Below are 25,990 nucleotides of genomic sequence, written 5' to 3'. Positions count from 1 at the left end.
TTGAAATCACCCATCATTTTTGTCCTTATGTGCTCAACCATGGTAATTATGGGTTCATCTCTAGCTCCCAGTATCTTTGAATTGTATGTTTCACTTATGTTGTTAAGAAGAAGATCTGTCTTTGCTCTAGAACTAAACATATATCTACACCAATGCTTGGTTGGAACCTTGCTTAGCCACTCCCATGCCCTCAAATTGTTAACCTTTAGTTCTTGCATAGCAGCATTGAACTCAGATTGTCTATATGCATATGCTGCTCGTTCCATCAAACCCTTCAGATATTCCCCTCTAAATCCTGCTTGGGAAAAATTGGCATGTAGGTGCCTAAGGCAGTAATGGTGCTCAGCTCCTGGGAAAACTTCAGCCACTGCCTTGCGTAGTCCCTATATATGGCAGCAAAATGTTAAAAAAAACAGTTGACATGTATTAATGCAAAGTAGACATATATGATAGCCATTACCTTTTGTCTATCTGACATGAATACCCAGCCCCCAAACTCTTCTCCTTTTCCAATGGCCTTCTCCAAACATAGTAAGAACCATGTCCAAGATTTTGTGCACTCAGACTCCACTACTACAAAGGCAATAGGGAAAAGATTATTGTTGGCATCCCTGCCTTGTGCTGCTAGTATTTGAGAACCATTGTTGAGTTTGATGTCACATCCATCTATACCGATGAAGGGTCTGCAACCACCTAAGAAGCCAGTAATTTGAGCATCAAATGACAAGAACAACCTTTGAAACCTAGGCCTTATTTCTGGCTCAGGTGATACTTCGCACTTAACAAAAACATTGCTTCCCGGATTAGCAGATAGCACAGCATGAGCATAATCTTGAATTCTTTTAAACTGCAAATCATGATCGCCCATAACTTTCTTGTAGGCCTCCCTCCTTGCCCTATATGCCTTACTTATGCTGACTTCTATATTGGTATCTCGCCTGACACAATCTTGAAAGGCATGTGCATCCCATTTCTTCTCAGATCTAAAGAATTCCATGTATTCATTAGTAAGCCATCTCCAGTCAAGCTGTGCTATATTGTGTGATTTCCCACAGCTATGTTTTGAAACATACTTCTTTATTTTAAAGGTGTCTTCACCAGGCAATTTTGAAGCATATATGTACCAAGGACAATTATCTGCCTTACACTTGACAGAAACTTGATTCCTATCATTCTTGCCCTTGAACACCTCCCTCCCCTCGTTGATGATCATATTCTTCAAAGCAGCTCTGAAAAGATCAACATTACTGAACAACATGCCAACTTGCATGTGTGGACGCCGTAGGGTGGACTCATCAAAAATGATGTCTTCAATTCCTCTTGATCTGTGCACATAGATAGGTGCTTCGTCATTGAAATCTATTGTGTCATCATTGGGCTCATCTGACAAATAATCCACCTCAGCTGATTGGCCTATATCCTTCTCTTTTCTCTTGTTAGTTTTTTTCCCTACTAGTTCTTTTTCCTGTGTAGTTTTTCCCGGATGTGGTTCTGCTTGGTTAACCTCTGCATCTATCTGACTAGTACCATATAGGTCCTCAGTATCAGAGTCTCCTTGGAAGAACATTACTGGCTCCTTGCCAATAGCAGGTTCCTTGCCTTTTTTCTTTTCCCTCAACTGTTGCTGTACATACTCTTCATGCAATGTCAAATCATCTTTATCAAAATCACCTGGGACACTGTTATGATGTCCGATTAATGGGATACTACTTGGGCTTACAAACCTTGATGTGCTTCCATTATCAGTCACTAATTCCTGCGGCCTTGCAAAAATGTACAGTGAGCACTCTGTTTCCGTCTTATGATCATCCAACATCATCTTGATTTTTTCATCATTTAGAATCAGTACAAGACCTTGTGGAGGGACATAAGAAGGCTTCAAGTAGTATACACCATCTCCTTTTTGATATCCATGTATAAGCAATGACTCCTCCAAATCGATGAATTTCAGAGAATCCCTGTCTAAAAGATAGATCGATGAACAATTCCTTTCCCCACCAGATTTCCTAGGGCTTCCACTAGTTGTACAACCAGTATGAACAATGAAGGAAATACTAGTTCGACCCATCTGCAGAGATTATACCAATTTATTGGTTTGCAACCTAAATCAAAGAGCAAATATTCGATTATCTGAATCTAGTAATACAACAATTACATGCATAAAACATGATCCGACCAAAACCAGGGAGAAAAAAGGAACCTGTAGAATGAATTGACGAGGTGATCGAAGTACAGGATGCTTCAGTGCTTCCTTCTACGACTTCTCTTGCCGGGCAGGGGATTTGATATCCCTTCTCTCTGTACTATGCGATCATCGTCGTACTTCGCCGTTGTACCGCTGTTCTTTCGCCGCCTTAGTGTTGCAGTAGCGATCGTGAAATTAAAGCAGGGAAAGATGGAAAGTGGAAGAAGGTGTGCGCGCTTTTGCCGCCAATGTGGCACGAGACAACTCCACCCGTGGGCTGCGCTGAAGGCCCACGATAACGAGAAATTGAGCGCATCACGAGAAAGCGTAAAAACTGAATAGGAGTGGAAAATTGGAAGAGAAATTAATTTATGTGTAGTGTTTTGAACAATATTGAGTTGTGGGGGGAGAGTAGAAAGAGCAGTGACTTGTAGGGGGGGGGTATTTGGATTTTCCCCTTTCAGCAATGTTCTGTGAGATTTTTCACTGTGACAGGAATTATACTAGCAAATCATACATCCTAATTCAAATTATCTCCTTTGGATTATAAACTCAAATTAACCATGACCTACAAAAATAAAACAAATTAGCATTTAATAGCCTCTCATCGTTTGCTCTATGGCTGATAAATAAGTGGAGAAATCAATGTAGCAACCAAAAAAAAAAAACTTGTCCTAGTTTCAACAAGTTGGCCACGGCGGAGGGCCTAGGGGGAGAGGTGTTCCATCTTCTCTCCCACCCTTTCTCCCTAGATCCTGAAGACGTGGATGAATTGGGCTTTATGTTGTTTGTAAGGATAGGGTTTTGGGCGATCTTGGTTGTTTCCGTTGTTAGCTTAGCGGCGGTCGGTCCGATGCTAGTCTTCTCCAAGACTTGTAGTTTGGCGCTACCGGTGTGTGGGTGGTGGTATATTTTTTCGTTTTTCCTAGTTACGACCTTACATGGTTGTAATCTTTGTAATTTTTTCCTGTTCTATCAATAAAATTTTGCACCGTCTTGTGCAAGTCGTTAAAAAAAAACTTGGTGATGTTCTTAGCAACTTAATTGCTAATGTGAAAAAAATAAACTCTAAAATTTTTCGAAATTTAAAGTTCGGATGCAGCGGAGATAAGCTGGAGTAACAAACAAACAGCGGAGAAATTATTTTGTCACCGCGTAAACCATTTCCCAAATTTAAGAAAATTTGCACAACCGCAAATTGAGGAAAAAGTACACCGAAGGTCCCTCGACTTGTCATCGAGCTACAAAATCATCCCTCAACTGCAAAACCAGATATCCGACGTCGCTTAACTAATCAAAACCGGTTACAATATGTCCTTCGGTGGTTTTGACACCGGTTTTATCCTACGTGGCGCCTGAGTCAGCGTAGGACCCACGTGGGCCCCACATGACAGGATGACACGTCATCTCTCTCCCCTCCTCTCTCTCTCTCTCTTCTCTTCTCTTCTCTTCTAATTCGCCGGTCATGCCGGCCGGCCGAAGCAGGGGCAAGAGCCACTGGTGGAGGGGCTAGGGGGGTCGTGTCGCCAGCGATGGCCCAGACAGAGTTGGGCGTTGGTGGTGGCGGCGCTGGCGGCGGCATTCCGTGACCCGCCGCAGCCTTGTCGCATCGGGGCGCAGCGGATGGCGAGCACCACCTCGTCGCCGTCTTCTCCTTCTTCCCCGCCACCGGCGTCGAGCTGCCGCCACAAGGATTACGGCGTCGAGCGCGGCCTCATCGGAGACACGGCTGCTGCCACAAGGATTACGGCCGCGAGGCAGCTGTCGCCGCCGCCTCCGCAGTCGACGTCGTCGCCCATGCAGCTACTCCCAGTGAACTGGAACGCGTCCCAGATGTTGGGGTCGAAGTTGGCGGCGAGGAAGATGACCGTGAGGAGCGCCGCCGTGATCGCGCCGAACCTCCGGTTGTCGCAGCCTCGCAGGAGAGGGGCCTCGCTGAGGGGAAGAGGAGGCCGTCCATGTTGAATCGCAGCGCGTGGAACACGATGGGGAAGACGAGCATGTCGTCCAGCGTCGCCTCGCCGAAGAGGAGGAAGTCGAAGAAGCTGGTGGTGGTGTACACGACCAAGCAGAGCAGCAGTGACGCCCGCACTATTGGCCTGATCTGGGAGTGGTCCTTGAGCTCGTTGTGAATTGTGTGCACTGAATGCAGTGGCAAGTTAATCACATTCCCACAGAAAAATGCAAACTTAGCTGGTAATTAAAATGTACCGTTGTAATGGCAAATGTAGGCGGTCACAACTCACAAGAACTGGAGCTGCAGTGTGAAGTCTCCAGGTGGAGCTCCAGTCATGAACATCAGGGAACAGCTTAGGCATCGGAATCTGCCCTCTCATCAGCTTGATGGTGGCGATTCCGACATTGATCACCACGAACACGATGGCCAGAGCAACCGACACGGCCGGCGTGTATTTCAGTGGATCTGAACTCATCCCAGGGAAAAAGAACACAAGCCATTAGAGTCACAATGAAATGTTCAGTGAATCTGACCATCACGCCGACGTTGTTCAGTTGTTGACGACGACGCAGAGCTAGAGGATCCCCCTGCCGAAAGCACCGAAGGCGTCGCCCATGGCCTCGCCGTACGAGGTGGCGCCCACAGCGCGGCTGAACTGGACGAGGAGCTCGATGGAGGCGTCCGTGAGCACCGCGGCGAGCATCACCAGGATGAGGCCCAGCACGAGACTGAGCACCTTCATGGTGGCCGGGAGCGCCATGATGCCCGCGCCGATGATGGTGGTGGACAGGTTGAACACCGCGCCGGAGAAGGACGCGCGCGGCTCCTTGCCCCGCCGCCTGCCGACCGTGCAGCTGCTCCCCCGCCGGTGCCCGTGAAGAAGAGAGGAGAGAGGAAGAGAGGTGGAGAGGGGAGGGGGAAGAAGAGGCTGACGCGTGGGTCCCACGCTGAGTCAGCTGCCACATCAGACAAAACCGGAGTTAAAACCATCAAGAGACCAAGAGACCTAGTTTGTACTGGTTTTATAAGATGGGATGCTTTATATCCGGTTTTACGGTTCAAGGACGATTTTGTAATTCGATGACAAGTTGAGGGACCTTTCGGTGTACTTTTTCCGCAAATTGAGCAACCTTCACAAGTTCATATCACCTCCTTCAACCCAAGAGGCCCAAAAGGGAGGAAAACCCCAGTTAACCCCCATGGCCGCCTCCTCTTCCTTCCTCGCCGCCGGCCGCCGCCTGATCCGCCTCGGCTGCGGCAGGCTCCTCCCCGCCGGCCACGCGCGATCCCATGGCTCCACCCCTGCCCTCATTCGAGCCGCCGCCGCCGCCTCCTCCCCCGCCTCTCCTCGCGGCCACAGCGGGGGGAGGAAGCCGGCGCGGCCCCCGAGCCTGCAGTCCACGCTGTGGCCGCTGGGCCACCCGGGCACGCTCCTGGTGCCGGAGATCGAGCGGTGGGCGGCCAAGCCAGGCAACCGCCTCCGCCACGTCGAGCTCGAGCGCATCGTCAAGGAGCTCCGCAAGCGACGCCGCCACCGCCAGGCCCTCGAGGTAACTCCACCTCTCCCCCCCCCCCCCCCCCCCCCCCGTGGCCCGTACCTCAGCTCAGCTCATCATCAGTAGACTATTATGGGGCGTTCGATGCCGTTGCGGCCTCAACCGCTGTTTGGTTTCTTGAGTTGCACTCGCCAAATTGTTGGCCCTCTTCATGCATGTGAGGTGTATGATGTAATGCTGCACCATGAACAAGAAGAGAGATGTAGTAGCGTCGTGTTAATATAGTTTGGGCGTTATGAAGAACTGGCGATTGGCTGTGTACAACTGAACATCATGAGGAGGCTTGCATGACAGTTTGTTGTCAATTGGGAGTTGGGAGTGTTCATCCAATTAGAGGATTTGACTGATTGCTAAGTGTTCCATCGGTTAATGTATTTGGTTTAGTTTCTGTGATGGGATTGTATGTTTTTTTCCCCAAGAAATGAAACCTGATCAATAGTTAAAAGCACTAATATAATGTGCTTATCAATTATGGTTGCAACACTGATTCATATCTATAATTTACACTCCAGACCTCAAGAGCTTATCACCATTGGGGCTTCTTATTTTAATAATCAAGTGCACTTCCTAGTTGGCATGTTTAATTTGATTTCTCTGTAACCTTTTACTTTGCGCAGGTCTCTGAATGGATGAATGCCAAGGGACATGTAAAATTTCTGCCAAAGGATCACGCTGTTCACCTGGATTTGATTGGTGAAATTCATGGAAGCAGTGCAGCCGAGACTTACTTCAACAACCTGCCAGATAAAGATAAGACAGAAAAACCCTATGGTGCACTTCTTAACTGCTACACACGGGAACTCCTGGTTGAAAAATCGTTGGCTCATTTTCAGAAGATGAAAGAGTTGGGTTTTGTGTTTTCCACACTCCCCTACAACAACATCATGGGTCTGTATACGAACCTAGGGCAGCATGAAAAGGTTCCTTCAGTAATTGCAGAGATGAAAAGCAATGGTATCGTTCCTGACAATTTCAGCTACAGAATATGCATTAACTCTTATGGCACAAGGGCTGATTTTTTCGGGATGGAAAACACCCTTGAAGAGATGGAGTGTGAACCTAAAATCGTTGTTGATTGGAACACGTATGCTGTCGTGGCAAGCAACTACATTAAGGGCAACATAAGGGAGAAAGCATTCTCTGCCTTAAAGAAAGCAGAAGCAAAAATAAATATAAAAGATTCAGATTCCTATAACCACCTGATTTCCTTGTATGGACATCTGGGGGACAAATCAGAGGTCAATAGGCTGTGGGCGCTCCAAATGTCGAACTGCAATAGGCATATTAATAAGGATTACACTACAATGCTTGCAGTGCTCGTGAAACTTAATGAGATTGAAGAAGCTGAAGTGTTGCTGAAAGAGTGGGAGTCGAGCGGAAATGCATTTGACTTCCAAGTTCCAAATGTCCTGCTCACTGGATACCGCCAGAAGGACTTGCTGGACAAGGCTGAGGCACTTCTGGATGATTTCTTGAAGAAGGGAAAGATGCCTCCTTCAACCAGCTGGGCAATTGTGGCAGCTGGCTATGCGGAGAAAGGTGATGCTGCGAAAGCATATGAGCTGACAAAGAATGCCCTATGTGTATATGCTCCAAATACTGGTTGGATCCCTAGGCCTGGGATGATTGAGATGATACTTAAGTATCTTGGAGATGAAGGTGATGTCGAGGAGGTTGAAATTTTCGTTGATCTGCTGAAAGTTGCTGTGCCACTGAACTCAGATATGACTGACGCTTTGTCAAGGGCTCGAATGAGAGAAGAAAAGAAGGTTAAAGATGCAGTGTAAGCACTATGATGAAGAAGATAATGTTTCACGAGCTCTCAAGGCTGCTCTTTGGTCTGCACTGACACTTTGTTCTTGCTGCATTTCTTCTTCTCGTTTTTTTTTCTTTTTTAGGAGAATGTGGGTGGGGGATGGTAACCAAAATGAGATATTATCTGACATACAGTAGTTCTGGTAACATTGTCTGTACCTGAGTACCTGAGTGAACTTGTTATCACTCGATTGGTCACTTTAAGTATGTTGCTGGGATTCTCAGCAATAGTTATATTGCTTGAGTTATAACGATCGTAGAGCCAAAATCACTCAAAATGTAGATGATTTTGATCTTGATTTTGCACGTATGCATAACAAACGCTCATCTCACAATCGTTTGAGAGTTGAAGTGAAGCAAAAACTTCCACTAAACCCATGTTTTCACATGATATTTCGCCAACCTTCTTCGGCCTCTCTTTGCGTTTCCACTGAACAGCATATCCATGTATCGATTCATCCATCTATCCATCCATTCAAGATCCAACCACTTCTCCCTAACTCATAGGTGTGTTGTTGCGTAAGCTAAGCTCCGATGGATTTGCATCCAAATCCAAAAACCGTTTGCATGGATGCATGAGAAACAGCTCATCCCTATTAACTCTGCACCTAATAACAAATCCAAATCTCGCCAAAATCTTATCCCTTTTCAAAATCTCTCTTTTATATACATGTAGCTCTCCATCTCATTTCACACCATCACTGGACGAGCAGTAAGTAAACACTCTGTGGAACAATGGCCGCCGTCCTTCCCTTGCTCGCCGCCGCCCTCCTCGTCCTCTTCTCCGGCCTGCATCCCGCCGCCTCCACCGCCGCCGCCGGCGGCGAGGCGGCCACCGTGGTTGTCAAGGCGGCGGCGGCCGTCTCCCGCACCGACGACAACTTCGTCTGCGCGACGCTCGACTGGTGGCCCAGGGACAAGTGCAACTACGGCATGTGCCCCTGGTACAACGCCTCCATCATTAACCTGGTAATTACCACCCCTGAAACTTGATTAGCCAAACTTAATCACCTTCATTTCATATATGGATCAATCTACTTCTAACTGACACTGAGCACGTCACTCTTCTTCCCTCACAGGATCTGAACAACACTATTCTGAACAATGCTGTCAAAGGTAAATAATTTGCAGATCACTGATCTATCAAAAAAAATTGTACTGAAATTAACCAGAGTTTTATGTGATGTTGCAGCGTTCAACTCGCTTAGGATTAGGCTCGGAGGGTCTCTTCAGGACCAGGTGACGTACAAAGTCGGCAGCAACTACGGCGATTGCCGGAGCTTCCAGCGAGACGACGGCGGCCTCTTCGGCTTCACCGACGGCTGCCTTGAAATGAACCGATGGGACGAGCTCAACGTCTTCTTCAAAAGAACCAAGTAATTAAACTGCAATTATCGGCTAATTAATCGCCATTTCGAGGAGGATTAAATGACTAATTATCTTTGATTTGATTTGATTGACGTGCAGCACGACGGTGACGTTCGGGCTGAACGCGCTCAAGGGCCGGAGGAAGGCCGCCGGCGGCAAGGACACGCTGTACTCCGGCGACTGGGACGCCCGGAACGCGCTCGACCTGATGCGGTACACCGCCGGCAAGGGCTACCGCGTCGAGTCGTGGGAGCTCGGCAACGAGCTGTCCGGCAGCGGCGTCGCGGCGAGGGTGGCGGCGGCGCAGTACGGCCGCGACGTGGCGGTGCTGAGGAAGGCGGTGGAGCGTGTGTACGGCGGCGGCGGCGAGGTGCCGAAGGTGCTCGCGCCGGGCGGGTTCTACGACGGCGCGTGGTTCTCGGAGATGCTGCGGGTGTCGGGGCGCGGCGCCGTCGACGGCGTGACGCACCACATCTACAACCTCGGCTCCGGCAAGGACAGGGACCTGGCGAGGAAGATGCAGGACCCGGGGTACCTCGACCAGGTGGAGAAGACGTTCCGCGACATGGCGGCCACGGTGCGGGGCTCCGGGCCGTGGAGCTCGCCGTGGGTGGGCGAGTCCGGCGGCGCGTACAACAGCGGCGGGAAGGGCGTGTCGGACAGGTACGTGAACGGCTTCTGGTACCTCGACCAGCTCGGCATGTCGGCGGCGCACGGCACCAGGGTGTACTGCCGCCAGGCGCTCGTCGGCGGCAACTACTGCCTCCTCAACACCACCACCTTCGTCCCCAACCCCGACTACTACGGCGCGCTGCTCTGGCACCGCCTCATGGGCCCGGTGGTCCTCAAGGCGGCGACCACCGCCGGCGGCGGAGGTTCGCCGTACCTCCGGTCGTACGCGCACTGCTCGAGGGAGAAGCCGGGGGTGACGGTGCTCCTGATCAACCTGTCGAACGCGACGGCGTTCGACGTGTCGGTGGCCGGCGGCGCGCTCGGCGCGGCGCCGTGCGGCGGGCGGAGGGAGGAGTACCACCTGAGCCCGCTCGGCGGCGACATCCGGAGCCAGGTGGTGCTGCTCAACGGCGAGGCGCTGGCGCTCGGCCCGGGCGGCGAGATCCCCGAGCTCCGGCCGGCCGTCGTCGGCGACGGGTGCGCGGCGCCGCTGCGCGTGGCGGCGCGCGGCATCGCGTTCGTTAGGTTCACGGAATTCAAGGCTCCCGCATGCGCGGCCTAGCCGCCTAGGCTTAATTAGCACGTGCTAGTAATCGCGAGTTCGTAGATTATGCAGACATGAACAACATTTGCATTGTATCATGAGTTTAATCGTTTTTGATAACTCTGAGAAATGGAGACGTGGTTATCAGCTTTGCTTCTGGTTTGATCACTGTAAAATTATTAAAGCACATTCTGCACCGATCAGTGAAGGCAAGTCAGTGAGATTTGATCATTTCTAATAGAGATTTTTTTTACTTGAGTACGTACAAATCGTCCATGTAGTTTATAGTTGCACGCAAATCGGGGAGGTAGTTGTGCCAGTTGATCAATAATTTTCAGTTACGATTGTAACCTGTGTTTTCATATTACTCCATTTGTCGCAAATTATAGGACATCCTTTAAAGGAAAATCAGACTCGATAACTTTACACTTAACCAATATCACTAGATTTATATTTATATTTTAAAGTATTTTCATGTGATGCTAATTTCATTTTTGTTGGAAACATAATATGAGATAAATTAATGGTTAAAGTATGTCATTAAAAACCGTGTAAAAAAATATAGACTTTATAATTTGGGACAGCGAGAGTACATCACAGCCTATATATAGGGTGAGTTTGAGGAGAGGAGGATAGAGAAGATTGAGAAGATAACGAGGTGAGCCATTAGCGCATGATTAATTGATTATTAACTATTTTAAATTTCAAAAATGGATTAATATGATTTTTTAAAGCAAATTTCCTATAGAAAATTTTTACAAAAAATGCACTGTTTAGTAGTTTAGGAAGCGTGCGCACGGAATACGATGTCCCTTTCTCACCCAATCCCCCAGAACGAACGCACCCATAATGTACAAACAAGTTTGCCTCCAAACAAAGTTTTTTTTTTATTTTTTAGACTTTTTTATTTTTTTTTATTAATAGATCATCCCAACAAGCATTTCCAAATCTGAACCTTGGAAATGTTTTTTTTGTAAAAGTCTATTAATAAAATTAAAAATAAAAAAGTTCCCAAACAAACATGTGGCAGTTCTCCAATGTTTCGTGTGGGTAAAAACTGAAAACAAAATTGACATTTCCTTTCTTCTTTCACAACCATTCCTTACACAGCCCAAAATGCCGCCCCGACTAAACAGAAGACGGTTGCAGATCGCAATCATAATGCATGAGTGCAATTGCAATCTTGGCCACACGCAACAAATATATGCACAAAATATTGGTGCCCTTTGGAAGAATGTCCAACTGTAATCTACATACATATGCTCTAGCCAGAACCACGCTACCCAACTCAGGAGTAGGCACTACCAGGGACAACGACAAGCAACGACTTATCATCTTCTTCTGCTGCTTCACTTGCCTACAATGGGAAAAAGAAAAAAAAAACAATTGGAACCATAGTCCAGGAAATAAGTCAGTGAGTGCAATCTTACATAGCATAAAGGGATAGACATTATCCAGATCAAGCTATTTACTACCCTTTTTTTTTCAAAAACAAAGGGTGTATTTTGACGATCCAAAAGACAAGCTTTGACTGTAAAGTTTCCTTACATTATTTCACTTACGGATACAAAAGCATACTCAAAATCCTATAATATCACTTTTCATGGCAAAATGTAAATATTATTAGATTAATAGTTGGTCAAAGCTCAAAATTGGACAGTCAAAATATGCCTTATATTTCTGAACGGAGACAGTAGATGATTTGCCTTGTAGAATGATCGCAAAATTATCATTCTTCACCATGCTTAAGAAATGGCATGACAGCCAACTGGCAATAGTAACAGAAGCTAATATATGAGAAAGTATCAACAGTAAGCACAGGAGAGTCACTGTGTTACTGTAATCTTAATAATTTCAGAGATGGCATCACTTCAGAGGAAAAATGTTTTCAAAAAAAGTTTGAAATAGGGCAGGACTACTAACTTCATCCTTCTGCTGATTATTGACGGTGTTTTTCAGAAGCTCTTTAGCTTTCTTTGTTAAATCTTTTCGCTCCTTTTGCTGTGCACAGGTGACCTCAGAATGACAAGCCACACAAAGAGTTCTCAAATTCTCAAGTGTGCATTCCCCTGCGTGAGATCAGATAAATTAGACCATAATGTTAAGAGCCAAAAGCACGCAAAAATTATGCACACACTTTACCTCCTCCTTTATATACAGGCACTATATGATCTGCGTGCCAAGCATTACCCTCATTTGGCTCATGTACAAGCTTATCTAGCCTGTGGTAAAATATAGTGAAAAAAACAGTGTCACCATCAATCTACAAATTAGGAGAACTACTCATATTCATTAATATTTTGTGAGTTCAGACCACAATAGTGTCCCCAATAGCCTGTAAGTTGCCTAAATAGGCAAAGAGAAGTTAACATAAGCACAAAACATTGAAAAGCATAATATCAAAGTATGGCACTTACAATTTCAATCTACTTGCAATATTTGGAGCAACATTCCTAATGTATTCTTCTCTCTTTTTCTTGCATAATGGTCTGATATTCTTGACAAGCTCGTGACAGTCAAGTTTACACTTGGAGCATATACCATGTTCAATTTCAAATAGTGCCTATTCATCAGGCAAGCATTGCTTTAGTACATATAACTTCCATATTTTCACATATAGCTGGCATACCAGCTTTATTCATAAATAATGCAACTTAACACTTTGTTTATGAATGCTAATTGCAGAAGATTAAAGAAAAATCTCACCTGCCGTGCAAACCTGCCACTAGTTCTCGATCTGAACACCTCGAAGCAAGGCAGACCACAGAACAGGTCTTCAAAATATTCAGGTGACTTTGCAAGCCTTCCACTGATCACAAATAACAACATTGTTATTTTTTTTCAAAAAAAAAACACAGATGGCTACTGGAAATAAAGTGCACAAATGAGACATATTACTTGCAAGGTCCTTGACATAATTTGCAGAGAGGTTCATCGTGAACAGTCCAGCCTTGAGTGTACTCTCTCTCTCTACTTGTACCATTATGCAAAACCACCTTTCTCCATTCAGCATTTTCTGGCAAAGGATTACTAATATCACACCATGGTGTTACACGCCTCTTACTTCCTCCTTTAAGCAACCCCTATGAAGTAGAGCACAATTGACAAAAAATAAACATGATTAAACCAAGGAATGCCAAGACATATTTTTTTTCATTTCATGTTCTTAGTTTGGTACAAAATCAGATCCTTTAAACTGTATTTCAAATGAAAAATTAATACATCGGGATGATATGATAGCAGCTCACAAGCAAACCCTTAGCTACAATGAGATGCCTAGGGTAGTGTGGCACTGTGGTGGGCCTAGCAGCTTAAAAGCTGCAGTTTTATTTTGCTTTTTTTTTGTATATGCCAAATCACCAATTGAATCCTCCATTAGAGTAATATCCTCCATTAGAGTAAAAGTCAAACATTGCAATATCCTCTATTAGAGTAAATCCTGATAGAACTTGAGCAATTTCTAGAACATAAGAAAAACTTGCATAAAGAATGATATAGATAGAACATAGATATGCTTAATATCATGGAAGCGTTGCTTTTGCATATTTTCTGCAATATTTGGAATTAAACCAATATTCAAATTGATCACTCAAAATCAAGAGGAACGTACTTTTGTGCTGTGGTTGTTGGTATCTTTCAGGTAGCACAACTCAAGGCTCAAGGGAAGCTGTAAGGGCTTTCCCAGTAGTCTCTTCTGCTCAATTGGTCTAAGCGCCAACCATTCCTTCACGAACGCTTTGAACGTATTGCAAAATGCAGGATCCCTCTTCAAGAGACGATTACTTGTTTTCATGGTATTATCAGAACATAAAGGTGACTCTACTTCTTCTGGCAGGAAGTTTTCAAAAAGTGGTCTGGGTCTTGAATCATGCCCTGGAACACATATGTACAAATGAATTCGGCCTGTGTGCTGGCTAACCTGTAAAATACGAAGATAAATCAAATGAATTCAAAGAATGAAGACCGGAATGGAATGTAAAATGAAATTAACTTCACATTAATGAGACAAGTCATGAGAACAGAATATGAACAGAGAGGACAGTTAAACCTCAAATCGCAGAAACTTCTCTTCAATATTGCAGTCTGTAGTTGCTGGAAGGCCTAAAGTCTGAAAAATTTCAGAAAGCCTCCGACGAGCCTGCGATATTTGAGGTGATGTTGCATAGGATATAGTGCAAAACATTGTATAATACAAGCAAGAACTTTTTATTACCTTTACTGATTTAGCGCTTGACATTGAAGGGCAAATAACTGAAGCTTGAGAGATAGAAGAACTATCAAAAGCTATCTCTTCATGTGCTGTTGGAGATGGACAATTTTGCATTACCGTATGAAGGCTATCATCCTGAGGAGGCATAGAAAAAGAATCAGTTGAAGGATTTCATAGGACTACTGACTGATAAGTAGCAACTAGCAAGTAGTAAACATGTACCAAAATTTGCAAGGAACGCCTCTTTTCTACCTCAAAGTGAAGAGGAATTGTCCTAATACTGAAGAAATCTGACTCAAAATTCATATCGTTGAGGCCAGGAAAATTCTCAATGGACATATCATCACTTTCTACATTCTCTCCTGGTCCATGCCCACAATCTGCATGAGGTTCAAAAAATTCAGCCTTTCATTTCACTTACAAGCATGTAATAATGATTGGTACCAATGCATGAATTCTCTGTTAACGATGTTCAGATGTTTTACCAGCATTATGATTCTCCAAAGGAAGAAATCCAAGCTGTGATTTTCCCTCAGATTTACTGCTTTCCTCAAGGTGGTAAACTTGATCAACCTTAGAAAGAAGGAAACTATATTGAATGAATAAACACCAAATACTGTAGAACAATGCAGTCCCTTAATTGGTCTGTTAACCAACAAGATTCTACTAAGCCAATTGATTCCAGCAGTGATATAAGAAACTATGTCTCAGCTGCAAAGGTATATTGAGTAGTATATCAATCCCTTCTGTTAAATGTTGAAGTTTAATGGCATCAGACTTTTATAGTACTGGTAAACTATTTTGGTTCATTTTGTAAATTATTTTCTACTTTTACAGCACCAAACATGAAATGGAAAAGATTGAATATGCAAACATTCAGTACAAATTCAGCATAAATTTCTAAAGTTATGTGGTGTGTCGCATTATAAACTATAGAAAAACCTAACTCCAAACAATGGGTGCATACTTACATTTTGTCAATTGTTACGGACCATGGAAGCACCTCAATCCAAACAATACTACACTTATATTGTAGTGCCCATCCTAACCTCCCTAAGGAACAGTATAAAATCAAAAATTACATGACCCTATGGCCTACCTCAATCTCTCTTATAGCATCTTTCTTTCCATTCATCAATGATGAGACACGGAACAGACTCTGGTTCAAATGAAGCCAATGTGACTCATCTAATGTGTTCTGTGACCAAGACAAAACAGAACAATTTATAGTTATAATTTGACAAAATTACAAAGTACGCTACAGGAAAAAAAAAAGGAACTAACCCTTGCACAGAATATATATATGTTGACAGCATTTGTTTGACCTCGCCTATGAGCTCTATCCTCAGCCTATCATCAACAATCAAATGTACCAAACAGTTAGAAACACAATAAACAAACACTAACAGTAGGGTGCACCATGCATGCGTCCAAGAGAGCACACACATTAAGTGTGCGAAAGCATGAAAACTCATGCGCATGAACCATGAAATGTAGCAATTTACTGTGCATTATTGATTTGTTTCATTTACCAGATAATCTTAGTCCACATCGGGATAAAGACCATGCAGAATTGCATTTGAAGCAGGCAATAGACAGATTGGGTAAGAGGCGTAAAGGGATCAAAAGAGAGCAAATAGGAATAAGTGTTTTTAAGCAAATAGAGGAGAAACATTTCTTCTTGCTCGACTGATAGGGGATGACTTGACCTGATCCCTATGGAAAACATATCTGTAAAGAAACTTACATATATATAAAGAAATAAACCCAACAATAAAACTAATTATTCTTATCTCTGAATTCCAATTAAAGCTACACCACCAGGCCCAGTGAATAATACTGCAGTTGCTACAGTACATATAAATAATATCATAGTGCGAATTGTGAATGGTGGGCTACACAACAGGATGGTGAAAAAAAACTCAAAAGTCTTCTTGTACCCTATGGATGAGGAAAATGTATGTGCAAGAGAGAAGGCTAAGGACCTGAAGCAACTCTGAAGCTGACTTTGGGAGCTCCACGAAAACAACATTCTGAGCAGATGAGAAATCTAAACCAACACCGCCAGCAGTAATTCCAATAATTGCAACCATTACCTATTTGGTAGAAAATAAAAGAACTAGTAAAATAGTAAATAATGGATAGGCAGTTTGAGAATAAAACTTGAGAGCTTAACATGGAATACCAAGTATGAATCGAACCGAATGGAAGGGAAGGGACAACCTCTGGATTTAAACGGAAAGAATCGACAGCATCTTTCCTTTCCCTAGGAGATGTGCTTCCGTCAATGCGGACATACTTGATCCTCTGCTCTGTGACAAACACCTACGTACGAAGAAAAACTTCAGTCAAAAGTATTGGCAAATGTTTTTCATAAAGTTAGATGGTATAGTTTAATATGATATAATGCTATCTAACTATTATAAAGTGAAAGTGTGCACCCGAATATCCGATTGATCATTAGTCTGATTTTTTCCATGTATTCAACTGATTAATGGACTATCTTGAACATGGCGGCAATGGGATGATTGTCTTCAATGGAGTATCTCCAAGTTTATCAACCGACTTGATGTTAGCAAGTGAGGAAGCTGGCCTATGTAATTTGGCGGGGCTAAGGGGCTCTCCCTAATTATGGACCCCAGCTAGGGCATTTTATTTTAGTTTTAGTTCCTTTTGGTCATGTAACCGCCTTTGCAATGGGTTGTTTTGCGGTGGTGAGGTCTTGTACTTCTTGCTGTTCTTTGGCGTGTTTGGACTCCTATTAATGCAATGATATGCATCTTGCGTATTCGACAAAAAAAACTTCCAAACCATTACGAGAACATCTACAGTCCCACAGAAAGAGTATTATATGCTAGAGAATGCCAGAATGCTGGACATGGTACTGGTGGCTTCTAAAAAACGGTGCCAATGACATGTACATGGCCAGACCAATTTTACACATACACCAGTGTTTCTATTCATATGAGATCCTATAGTCCAGCTTCTTGACACATCATTTATTTTGTTTCATTTACTCTAAAGATGAAACTTCTATTTCATTAGGAGGAAGTGAAGCTTACAAGATATATAGAACTACAAATAGTTGAAATGATACTTGCAAAATCAAAATTACATAAAGTAACATAGTTGTGATTATAAATCTTTTCTTACTGTTCAAGATTCTATTGTCAATCGTGAGAAACATAGCATGATAAACTCGCAAAAAAAATACAGAAAAGAAACCTCAGAATTTACCTGAACTCCATCTAGGACCTTTAAATGATGGGCGAAAATTATTGTTTTCTGGCAATTAGACTGAGAGTCCAGACTACCATTATCAGCTGGTTCTTTCATGATGAAATGATTTAAGAACCACTCGCTGAACCCAGGTATTTTCACAATACCAATTTCTTGTGTAGTGAGATTCCTTGGAGATTTCTTGCAACCATCAGCTGTGGGCAAATGAAAAGGAAATACAAGGAAATGAGCACAATGTTTATAAGGAGCAGACAGACCAATCTTACTAATCTTGAACCCTGAAATAGTAGAAAACATGTGCTTTATCCCAAGTGTTAATACCAGTGTTACATTTAACATTGTTACATTAATAATTGTTTATGAGAAAGAAACATGTTACATAAGGATAAAAAGAGGAAGGTTGTCTCCTTTAAAGTGGCACGCTACTCTTAAAAAGAGGTGGTTGCCTGGTTGTTTGTCAAAAAGAAACATAATGTTTTGATCATGGTAGTTCATGTTTAACATATCAGAATTTTTTTAAAAAAAAATAAGTACAATGATTGGAAATGGCAAGTAATGTTCTTCACCTGTAAAGTACAACAGGATATTGCACAGTTGCACCAACATTTCTACTTGATATACATAGTGTTCTTCAGAACAGAAATCAACAAAAATGCTGGTTATCTTTTTCTTGACAAATGTTCTCTGTTACTATAGATAAGAAAATGGCTCTTTTTGAAAAGAAGTTGTAAATAAATTTCGATTCAGACAGTGTCAAGTACAATACCATACTGCGCCATATTGCATTGCTTATGTCATAACCAACTGCCAATATGCAAAGCTGTAAACCCATACATGTTTGGCATTGCATATGCCACAAATGCCAAGCAAGCTTCAACAAAATTACAGTTCCATATAAGTTGTTGCATTTTGTTATAGTTCTGAAATCTAACAATATCAAACATTCAAATGCAACAAGGTGTGTATTATATATTTCAGCATAACAAAGGCACATAAAATTATAACTGATACAAGGAGGTCTCATTATCATATCTGCCATTAGCTCAATGAGTGTTACCTTCTTCCATGTTCACCTCCTCAGAGTCATTGCTATTGTCTGGCGAGGCAATTGTAGGAATCTCATCACTAGTGTTCACCCCTTTGATACAAGATATAGCTGTCTTGATATCTGATGCATTCAGCTTCAACCAAATAATCTGTCGACGTTTGGGAGGTAGTTCATTCAACAAATGCTCCTTCAAGCGCCTAATCTACAGCACAGAAGTAAACATCATCTGTTATATCCGACATAGAATGGTCGATGAACAATCAATTACCAGACAAAAACATCATGTGGTTAGCATGGGTTGTGGCGACAAAACAACTACAATATTTGCAAGCATATTAATAATAAACAGAAATGGTATAAAAGGGAAATTTGAAAACTTGTGGCAGTATTATCGTGTACTTACAAATCTAAACTCGTGAACTTCCCGTGTCACAGTACTGATTTTTCCATTTACAAATTCAAGGAGAAATATCATCAACATAACACATTTGGAACACTTCATATTTCCCATAATAATACTTATGGATAGTCTGAATACCACATTCAGATAACATATCATGAATAAAATGAACGAAACAAGCTATGCATAGCAGGCATAAATAATAGAGAGAAAGAACAGACCATGAGAGTCTGACTGAGCAAAACATTTAACTCTGTCAACCGAGCACCCTTTGAAAAATCCTGCAGAGAGAAAAATGGTGACAGCCCTCAACAGAATCAAATGTTTATCTACATATGCTCCTACTACTGGAACAAAAATTATTTGGAAGCACTGGTTTTCTGAGTTTTTCATAAACTATTTCACAGTTCACTGATTGATTAGTGTATAAGCAGCATAGATGGTACACAAAAGCAAATACTCCTTGTTTCGCATTATATATCTGGTCCTCGGTCCAATAATCAAGAAAACATAAAATCGTAATACAGTTGATAAAATCAGACCAAATTTGATGCCATTAGATAGAGTACTTGTACATCTATCTAATAAAGCAACAATTGTTCAATTCCACCAAAAACAATAGTTCAATTCCACATTTATCTAATATTGTGCCCCCTTAGTATGTACACCAGAACAATATTGTGAAATAGAGGGAGTAACAACCTAGTAGAGCTTAGCAATAGAAAAGCTGGAACTCTGCCTTGAGAAACCGGACACTCAAAATACCTGGTAAGTTCTCCCATTGCAGCCTTGAACAGTATGTAGCAAGCAATATTTGTTCGCAAAGTCAAATTTATTGCTGCCAAGCAAATGGGGCCTGAAAAGCCAGGGAAGTGTGATCAGAAAAGTTTGATAAGACTAACACAATACAATGGCATTCACCTTTTCCTTACCATAGCATATTTATCTGATGATAGATGTCAAAAGGTCTATTGTCTCCTAGGAGAAAACAAACTGTGAGATAGATCTGACAAGCAAAATAGAAGTCTCCAATCAAGGCTATCATAAGTAAACCATACATAAGTACCAAGAAATCAGATTAATCAAGTAAAGAAGGAAACATATAGGAATGACAAAAATGTACTTGAGTGCTCTAAATCTCTACGGTACAAACAGCCAGACTTCGAGCCAAATATGGAAAAAGGAAGATATTGCAAGTAACAAGTAATGACCAGTAACCAATGAACATAGTGCAGAGAATGCATTTGAAAATAATATGGGTAAGTACAAATACACTAGATGAACAAAAAATGGTTGAAAGAGTAATAGACAAAAAAAAAAACTTTCTGTAAAATTTCAGAAAATTGGGCCATGATAAAGTTTTCATCATTCCCTTTTCTCAATTACAAGGCGCAGGTAGCTTGGATATTGCTATCCACACCCACCTCTGGAATTTTAAAACCGTTTAGATGATGTACACAAAATATGTCATATATCATAGCAGCTATCTGCATGATTGGAGATCCAGATATCAAGGAGTAAAATAGCACAATAGCATAAGGAGCTTTAAGAGAAATTCAACCAATATCTTTAAAGTTACAACCTTGACAAAGAGGGTGTCCCAGAGAGCAGCACAATGCGACTGACATTTGGCGCTAGTTCCAGTACAGCCTGTGTCTGTCATGAGGTCATAAAATAGTACCAACGGTCACTTACCATTAGTGAAATCAAATGCAATATTGATACACAAGGTGACTGAAGTAGTTGGAATAAATAGTTTGAGATAATTTCAACATTTGTGCATTGCAATATTTTAGAAAGCAGGGAGAAATGCTGAAAAATATAACCAGATCAATAAAATCAACTGGGAGAATTTTATTTTAAAAAAAAGTGAGGCGTTTCTAGCACAATAAAATATGATCTACCAAATTTACAAAGCACCAAATCACCATCATGGTCTCATGGATTGGAGAATTCAAGAGCTGAATACTTTATGTTAATTGTATTGATACATAAGATTGTTGCATGACAAGCTAATAATTTAAACACCTCATTTTTTTCGTGTTTTTTCTTTGTGCAGCGTATGTTGTGTGATTCATCGATAATCATCAGTGCCCATCTCCTATTCATCATGCTTTTGCGAAGACGGCTTAGCATCTGATATGAAATGACCACTGCCTTTGGGCAAGCTCCTAAACGTTCAAGACTGTCTTGGTGACCAAACACTGAAAATTATACAGTGACAACCGAACTGTTAAAATTGTGCTCCTAATTAAAAAAATAAGTATATAACAAAACTGAAAGGCTAAATAAAGTAGTAATATACAATTGAAGGACAAGTGACAAGAAATATGATATTAGCCATACTTTTTTAAACAGTATCTTCAGTTCTTCACTAGTATAGAAGAATCAAATTATTATATTGCATATGTGACTCAGCCAAAAGTTAAAGGCACTATTTAAACCTCAAGCGCACTGGTAAACTTGAGTAAAATACTTATGTTACCTAAGTTTAGGGCTGAAGTTCACAATTTTCAACTCAGGTCAATACAATCAATCTTTGGTTACTGCATTATAATTCCTTTCATACTGTTCATGAAAGCATTTCATTTTTAGCTAGTGCAACTTTACTACAAGATTTACAAAACCTCTAGCTGATCCTAGGAAACAATGAGTTCAGTAAAATCTCAAGTTAATTCAACTAAACAAAAAAAAAGTAGAGTGAATCAATCAACAAATAGAAGCAGGTCATCTAATCTGTAATGTTACTCTATATTGAAGCATTTCAACTGGATTGACGCAATGAATGTAGCTTTCTCAATGTCCACCATTCAGAATTTTCAATACATCAAATATAAAATATGCAACATTTATTAAAAATAATACAATCTACAGTCTTTGGAGAAATAGAATGTATATGCTTTTTAATTGAAAAGTGAAAAATACTATACTTTTCATTTAAAAACTATATTTACTGGAATCAAACTAGAGTAAAGAGAAAGCATTGAAGACCCTAAATGATTACAGTAATGAAAATGCGGGCAAAGATAAAATCAGCACTTCACAACTATCAAAGGCAAAATGAGTTTTATACACCAGAGCTTTACAATAATCATAATACCAGATTTCACATCAACAAACTGTAAAGACTATTAGAGGTTGAATGATTACCAAGATGAATATCTTTTGGCAGAAATGAAGGATCCCATCGTTCCAATTCCTCTGCCCATGTATAACGCAAAACAGCTGGACACACTATTAACACTGGGCCCTCATCCTTGTAGCAACAAGCTATTGCAATTGCCTGCATTTAAATGAATGAGAATGTGCTGCTTTCACAGGGAAAAAAGGACGCTCAAAAGCCTATTCATTCAATTATTCATATGCTCTAAAAAACATTTTTTTATTAAGAATTGTTTGGAAATGAAACTAAAATGGAAGTTGCTATTTCATATAAGCTGTGTTTCTCAAAAACGCAAGAGAGCTGTGCTTCTTTGTATTATCGAAAGAAGAAGAAAAAAAGACCCCTTACAATGCCTCAGGCAGTTTAATATTCATATAAGTCTAATTTATTAGTGTTGTAAACAGTAACATGCTTTAACAGTGTGCCCAAACTTCAGCATTATGTAGGCTCCAAAACCTTGTTTTCAACAATAATACTTTATTCATGTGCACAATAGTCATACAGAATAGCAATGGTTGCATGCTCTCATGTAAAATGCTCACCTGGAGAGTCTTACCAAGCCCCATCTCATCTGCAATAAGGCAGCGCCCATGCCTTCGAAGCCCAAACTTCACACCTTCAAGTTGAAAGGGTAGGAGTGCATCTCGTAAGTGTTGTGGCAACTTCATGAGAAGCCCGTCAACTTCTTTATCAGAAGCGCAGCTTTCGGCAAAGAACTTAGGGAGATTCTTGATAACATTCCTTGTTTTGTAAGGTATATCTTGCACAGCAACTCCAGGCAACTTCTTCAGGCATTTTAACACGGGCTCATAGTCCATGAGCTTAAATACGGAGAAAATATGGCCACTTTGACTTTGTGTTGTAGAGAATGGTGCAGCCTTACCAACAATACAGGGGAAGGATCAGTTTTAATTCTAGATCAAGAACATAACATCCCAGAAAGCCAATCAAAATAGGTTAAATAGAACAGTAAATATTTGTTCTTTTATGCTTGAAATCTACTCATTACTTTACACCTAGAAAAAAATAGCTCTGAATTGTAATATCGCTCACATCATAATGCATCCCCATTTTGTGCTTATAACCATTGAGTTTGAAGGCTCTTCATCTTGCTCAGAAAAATTAGTGGCATGGTCATTATTATTGAAAAAAGATCGAATAGAAATAAAGAAGACGCATAAATTTCTGTTATTCATAATAAAGACTCAAATGGCACCAATAAGGCCTTAATTACCCATAAAACTTAGGTGTATATTTTAATGGCCTTGCTAGAAGCCAGTAAGTAACGCTTTCAGTGTTCGACTACATATGCTGCCTGTGAACATGTTTAAGTGCATAATGCATCTATATATCGAGATAATTGGTCAAGTATGTGAAAGGGGAAAGCCCGTTGATGGGTACAAGTAGACATGAGAACAAGTCGATTTGGATTTACCAGTTTTAGGGACTTTAAACATTTAGAACTAGGGTTCACCCAACAAACTCCCGACGAAAGTAATCCAAATGGGACTAGGGTTCATCGTTTGTGTGTGGAGAGACTATCTTTATCGAGTCACCGAATTCTCGGAGTGATATTTCAAGAAATGCTTGCAAATATCCACGGACTTGCTAAGCTGTCGCCAAGAAACACGGGGAAAAATTAACGAAATCTTGAGAAAGAAACGCTCCGAGGTATCCAAGAAAGCACCGAGTTTGTCGAGCAGCATATATATTATCAAGAAAGGGATGAAGAACGGATGAACCGTACCGAAGAGATGCAATCTTGGACGGCGCGGAGGCACTCGGCCTCGCCGGGGTAGGCGAAGCCCTCGGCGGGCCCCACCGCCACCGAGAAATCCTCGGGGCCGCACACCTCCAGCACCACTTTGAACCCCACCGGCGGCTGCGGCGGCGGCGGAGGAGGAGGAGGAGGCAATGTCCGCGGAGGAGGAGGAGGCAGCGTCGGCTGAGGAGGAGGCGGAGCGAATCTTGGGCACTTGGCGAGCCTCCACCCCACCGAGGCATCGGCGGCGGCGGCCTCCGCGAAGCGCTTGCGCCTCTCGAGGGCGGCGAGGCGGTTGGCCTCGATGCGGCGGCGCTGCTCCTCCGTGATCCCCATGGGCTACAACTAGTACTCCACTACACCTCCTACACTACCCTACTACACCTCCTACACTACCCTAGAGTGTGCGGATTCATGAGGATTCGGGAGGAGGGTTTGGCGTTCGGGAAATGGGCGGGCTTTTGGTTTGGTCGTCGGAGGGCAAGAAATTTGCACATGTACCACGGTTAAAAAACCGGCTACGCTACGATACCGTCACTTAAATGGAATTCGCTTCAACGTTATCCTCGAGATGTGAGCATTCGCTATAATGTCATTTTCACCATTTGTTACAATTCCAAACCATTTTCCACCAAAATAATATTTTCGCGGACCGTTTTGCCCCTGGAACAACTCACCCCTCCAAAAGCTAGGTCGCGGCGCCAGCTCCTCTCTCCCCAGCTGAGCTGCTTCTCCTCCTAGAGCCGATTCCCTGCGCGGCGGCGCAGCTACCCCAACCACGCCGTCTCCATCCTGGTCCTCGTCGGCGTCGTCTTCATCCTGGTCCTCGTCAACACCGTCTCCATCCTGCTAGCACGCCACCTCCCCCGATGCATTGCACAAAGTGTCTCAATGGACATACTCTGTTTGGGCGGCGGCGACTGCTACCACAGGGAAGAGGCGCCCGGTGCACCCTACGGTTTGGGCGGCGGCGAGGTGGGGAAGGCGTCGACGAGGTGAGGGAAGGCAGCGGCGAGCTGAGGGAAGACGGTGCGAGGTGGGGAAGGCTACGGCATGGATGGCGGTAGAGGAGGTCGCGTCGTCGCGCTGAGAGGAGAGCGGCGCGTCTAGGCAGCAGTGGTAGCGTCCCCTATGTGTGGTTCAGTTCAACTAGATCTAGGGGCAAAACGGTCCGCGAAAAAATTATTTTAGTAGAAAATGGTTTGGAATTGCAACCAATGGTGAAAATGGCATTGTAGCGAACACCCACATCTTGAGGATGGCGTTTGAGCGAATCCCATTTAAACGATGGCATTGTAGCGAAGCCGGTTTTTAACTGAGGTACATATGCAAAATTCTCTCGGAGGGCGTGGACGGGAGGGGAAGAGCTACAGAGTTCTTACACACAAATGCCCTATTTGAATTGCTACCAAAAACATGCCCTACCAATATTTTGGTAATTTGAATAGTACATGTGTTTGATTTGAATTGAAGCACATTCATTGGTAATACCTAATCTAGATTTGGCATCATCTAGAATATTCTTCACTATAATTTTCACATTTTGGCTCTAGGTTGGTAGCAAACCAAATATGATCAAAAACAATATTACCTTACCAAAAATTTGGTAGTGCCAAAACTTGCCTGTATTTTGGCACTACAAAAAAATTGGTAGGTAACCGTCCAAATAGGCCCAAAATTTTACATAGTTCTAAAAAAAAACACGCATGAATCAACAGATCTGTGTAAAATTTGTGAGAATTATGTAAAAGAAAACACATGAATCAGAGTATTGAGCAGAGCTCTCTAAACACAAATGAATCACCAACGCAATTTTACATAGTTCTACAAAAACACACACACACAATTTTACATGTTATTACGTAATACTTCAATCATCAAATCCATCCAACGCTCTATATTTATCTACATCGGATCAAACGATCCTGGTCGACTCGACCTCACGTGCCTCGTCGCGTCGTCTCGCTGGTCTCCTCCCCCAGCTCCCCCCGCCCCGACCAGTGTTTCTACTTTTTTTTTTAATTCAAATTCAAATTTAAATGGGTATATAAACATTTGAGTTATAAACTT

General features: G+C 42.6%; 3 protein-coding genes and 1 pseudogene across 5 annotated transcripts; 2 read left to right on the top strand and 2 right to left on the bottom strand.

The window, feature by feature from the left end:
- Positions 1–3,731: 3,731 nt before the first annotated feature.
- LOC107277183 (amino acid transporter AVT6A-like) lies at positions 3,732–5,039 on the bottom strand (annotated as a pseudogene).
- A 273-nt stretch (positions 5,040–5,312) lies between these two features.
- Positions 5,313–7,747, top strand: LOC4343805 (pentatricopeptide repeat-containing protein At4g21705, mitochondrial). Its single transcript, XM_015789589.3, has 2 exons — positions 5,313–5,692; positions 6,316–7,747. The coding sequence occupies exons 1-2, from the start codon at positions 5,342–5,344 to the stop codon at positions 7,483–7,485; spliced, it is 1,521 nt and encodes a 506-aa protein (XP_015645075.1). The 5' UTR covers positions 5,313–5,341; the 3' UTR covers positions 7,486–7,747.
- A 404-nt stretch (positions 7,748–8,151) lies between these two features.
- Positions 8,152–10,328, top strand: LOC4343804 (heparanase-like protein 1). Its single transcript, XM_015790812.3, has 4 exons — positions 8,152–8,482; positions 8,593–8,629; positions 8,706–8,889; positions 8,981–10,328. Exons 1-4 carry the CDS (start codon positions 8,249–8,251, stop codon positions 10,113–10,115), a joined length of 1,590 nt encoding a protein of 529 aa, XP_015646298.1. The 5' UTR covers positions 8,152–8,248; the 3' UTR covers positions 10,116–10,328.
- Positions 10,329–11,155: 827 nt separating this feature from the next.
- LOC4343803 (uncharacterized) lies at positions 11,156–24,402 on the bottom strand. Of its 3 annotated transcripts, none has more exons than XM_015791573.3 (25): positions 23,906–24,402; positions 22,701–23,036; positions 22,146–22,278; positions 21,024–21,199; positions 20,578–20,651; positions 19,928–19,963; positions 19,761–19,851; positions 19,217–19,276; positions 18,605–18,797; positions 17,545–17,741; positions 16,531–16,632; positions 16,293–16,403; positions 15,592–15,657; positions 15,407–15,505; positions 14,793–14,880; positions 14,530–14,687; positions 14,311–14,442; positions 14,146–14,235; positions 13,708–14,016; positions 12,996–13,180; positions 12,804–12,906; positions 12,515–12,660; positions 12,240–12,319; positions 12,021–12,166; positions 11,156–11,454 (listed from the first exon to the last, which is right to left on the bottom strand). In XM_015791573.3, exons 1-25 carry the CDS (start codon positions 24,254–24,256, stop codon positions 11,386–11,388), a joined length of 3,531 nt encoding a protein of 1,176 aa, XP_015647059.1. In that variant the 5' UTR covers positions 24,257–24,402; the 3' UTR covers positions 11,156–11,385. The 3 variants fall into 3 exon arrangements, with proteins under 3 accessions (XP_015647059.1, XP_015647061.1, XP_015647062.1); XM_015791575.3 differs by having other exon boundaries at positions 14,560–14,687; XM_015791576.3 differs by lacking the exon at positions 19,217–19,276.
- Between the last annotated feature and the right edge of the window lie 1,588 nt (positions 24,403–25,990).

The sequence above is a fragment of the Oryza sativa genome, chromosome 7, assembly GCF_034140825.1.
Source record: "Oryza sativa Japonica Group chromosome 7, ASM3414082v1".
NCBI classification, from domain to species: Eukaryota; Viridiplantae; Streptophyta; class Magnoliopsida; order Poales; family Poaceae; genus Oryza; species Oryza sativa.
The sequence above is the reverse complement of the archived record's forward strand: the minus strand, read 5'-3'. Positions and strand labels throughout refer to the sequence as shown.